The sequence below is a fragment of the Leptosomus discolor genome, chromosome 1, assembly GCF_034619465.1.
Source record: "Leptosomus discolor isolate bLepDis1 chromosome 1, bLepDis1.hap2, whole genome shotgun sequence".
Lineage (NCBI taxonomy): Eukaryota > Metazoa > Chordata > Aves > Leptosomiformes > Leptosomidae > Leptosomus > Leptosomus discolor.
In genome coordinates, this window is record NC_141391.1 from 102,870,942 (window position 1) to 102,873,495 (window position 2,554).

Sequence of the window (2,554 nt, forward strand, 5' to 3'; positions counted from 1 at the left end):
ACACTGTTTGTTCCTGAAGCTTAACCTTAGTTTAACCTATTTTTTTGTTGGAAAGGAAGTCATCAAAGGATATGTTGCAGTCACTGATGAATCTGCAAAAAGGAGGCTCTAACACCATGTATGTGGCTTTAGGATTTTCATTAATAAAGAGAAGTTAGCTGATGCATGAATTGTGTGTGCCATTTGTATGATACTTTTCTACTTTTGATTTTACGTGAAGACTTAACTTATGTCATCATTTGCTAAAGGTGTTGCTTTTGCTGATTCCCAAAATAATTCAGAAGCACTGATATTCCTGACTGAATGAGATACTGTCTGCTATTGATCTGTTCTGAGTTCCAGATTTACAGCCTTACCTGGCACAAACGAAGGAGGTTGGCCACTAGGATGTGAAAGCCCTGCCGGGATACAAGAGTTAATCTAAATGGATCTATAATCTGGACACTGCCTCACTTGTTGCTGTGAAATACCAAAAGGGTACTGTAATGAAGTCCTTTGAGAATGGACCAGGTAGTCGATCTTGAGGCATTGATGTGTGTGAATAGAAAATTCAGTTGATGGCTGCATGTAGGTGTATAGAGGAAAAGGGAGAGATTTGTTTCAGCAGTTACCGCTCAACATAAAGTGTATTTCCAGTTTACATTGCACTGAGTTTGCAGAAAGGCAATAAAGCTTTGGCCTTTTGGGAATTCTGCAGTGCCAGAACAGACCTGTGCTACTGTTGCTGTGCCAGGAGAAAACTATATTGTGAAGTAATTTTAATTTACACTGTAATACCGCCACTTCAATAGTAATTAATAAGAAGTGCAGATTTCAATACTAGCCTGCAAAAGAAAAGAACGTTGCATACTGTTCTGAAATGTTGTAGGGATGTCTTCAAATAATATAACAAGTTAAAGATAAGTCTTAAGTTCTTTTAAAAAGTGTATTTAACACAATTTTTATAAACATGTGTTTATAGGTCATTGTTTATAATGTAGCTGCATCGGAAGAACTACAAAGTGGCTTTGTGTCATGCTGACCAGCAACATAGGGCATCATTGTTTGATGGTACGTCAAGCAATGATTCCAAGAAACCTGAAGCCGTTTCCCTACATTTGTGGCAGCAGAATGCTGTCGGGATACAAACCTAAAAGCAACATCAAGGACTCTTACAAAGTTCTTGAGCTTGAGGAAGGATGTTCCCTTGATGATATCAGAAACTCCTATCGAAGTCTTGCCAAAAAATACCATCCAGACAGCGGTTCTGCCACAGCCGATTCCGAAGCATTTATGAAAGTGGAAGAAGCGTACAGAGTTGTGCTCAGTGATGTGGCGACCAAAAAGAAATCAAACGAGAATAATGAAGAGGAGGAAGACCCGTTCAAATCAAAAGCGCCACAGCATAGACACTACTTGAGTTTTGAAGGTGTTGGTTTTGGAACACCAAGCCAAAGAGAGAAGCAATACATGCAATTTCGAGTAGACCGTGCTACTGAACAAGTGTTGGAGTACCGGAAGCAGCGACTTGAAGGCCAGTACGCTGTGACAGACCTAATGAAAGCCAAAGATGTGAGGCAGAGCAAAAAGGTGAAAATAACTCAGGCGGTTGAACGGTTGGTTGAGGACCTCATCCAGGAATCGATGGCGAAAGGAGACTTCGACAACCTCAGCGGCAAAGGAAAACCTTTGCAGAAGTTTTCAGACTGTCCCCATATCGACCCTATGACTCACAACTTGAACAGGATTCTGATAGACAATGGGTACCAGCCAGAGTGGATCCTGATGCAGAAAGAAATCCGGGAAACTATTGAGCAGTTAAGGAAGAGCATAGTGGCATCTAGAAGTAAGCTTGGAGGGCCAATGACACCGTATAGGCAAAGGCAATGGAATCGTATTTGTGAGCAGTTTATAGAAGATATCAGGAAATTAAACAAAAGAATCGACAACTTCAATTTAGTTGTTCCTATTCTGAGCAGACAAATGGTGCACTTCAGTGCAGACAAAGAAATTGTTCGAGCACAAAAGACTTACGAAGCTTTGATGGAAAACAGAGAGGCTTCTAATTCAGACACAAAGGAAAATGAAGAGGAAAATGTTAAACGGTTTGGGTGGAAGTCTTCTCTATTCAAGTGGTTAAACCTTCCACTGAAATAAGATAATACAAATTCATCTGTCTTGTCAAGGTTTTGAATGCACTTTATTAATGGAACTTGTAGCACTAGAGAAATTTCAGGTATACTGAAAATGTAAAATCCAGCTGTCCACTCTTACACTATTTAAAATCAATTGGGTTGTCTGATGTGCAGTTTGCAGGTGCTTGATTGATTTATTTGTGAATATTGTCAAGGAACTAATAAATTCAGTTACTAGCTCATTTTACGTCTGCTTAAATCAAAATTAACGCTTCACTTTGGCATGGAACATAACCACTTTTACAGTCTGCTATCTCTTCAAGAGGTGGAACTGAGGCATAACAAAACCACGTTAAGGACGAAGTGGAAGTAAAAGTCTTGCTGGGCCCTGTTAGTTTGACCTCTGTCTTTCCTTATTTAAATGCTTACAGCTCATAAAT

At 39.7% G+C, this 2,554-nt stretch overlaps 1 protein-coding gene across 2 annotated transcripts; it reads left to right on the forward strand.

Annotated features, from left to right (window-relative positions):
- Nucleotides 1–292: 292 nt before the first annotated feature.
- Nucleotides 293–2,272, forward strand: DNAJC28 (DnaJ heat shock protein family (Hsp40) member C28). 2 transcript variants are annotated; one of them, XM_009954294.2, is made up of 2 exons: nt 293–510; nt 962–2,272. In XM_009954294.2, the coding sequence occupies exon 2, from the start codon at nt 1,015–1,017 to the stop codon at nt 2,134–2,136; it is 1,122 nt and encodes a 373-aa protein (XP_009952596.1). In that variant the 5' UTR covers nt 293–510; nt 962–1,014; the 3' UTR covers nt 2,137–2,272. The 2 variants fall into 2 exon arrangements, with proteins under 2 accessions (XP_009952596.1, XP_086317426.1); XM_086461300.1 differs by having other exon boundaries at nt 452–477.
- Nucleotides 2,273–2,554: the final 282 nt, after the last annotated feature.

Bases quoted from the DNA above. Each gene is read 5' to 3' on its own strand.
- DNAJC28 (XM_009954294.2), top strand. From the start codon at position 1,015: ATGCTGACCAGCAACATAGGGCATCATTGTTTGATGGTACGTCAAGCA.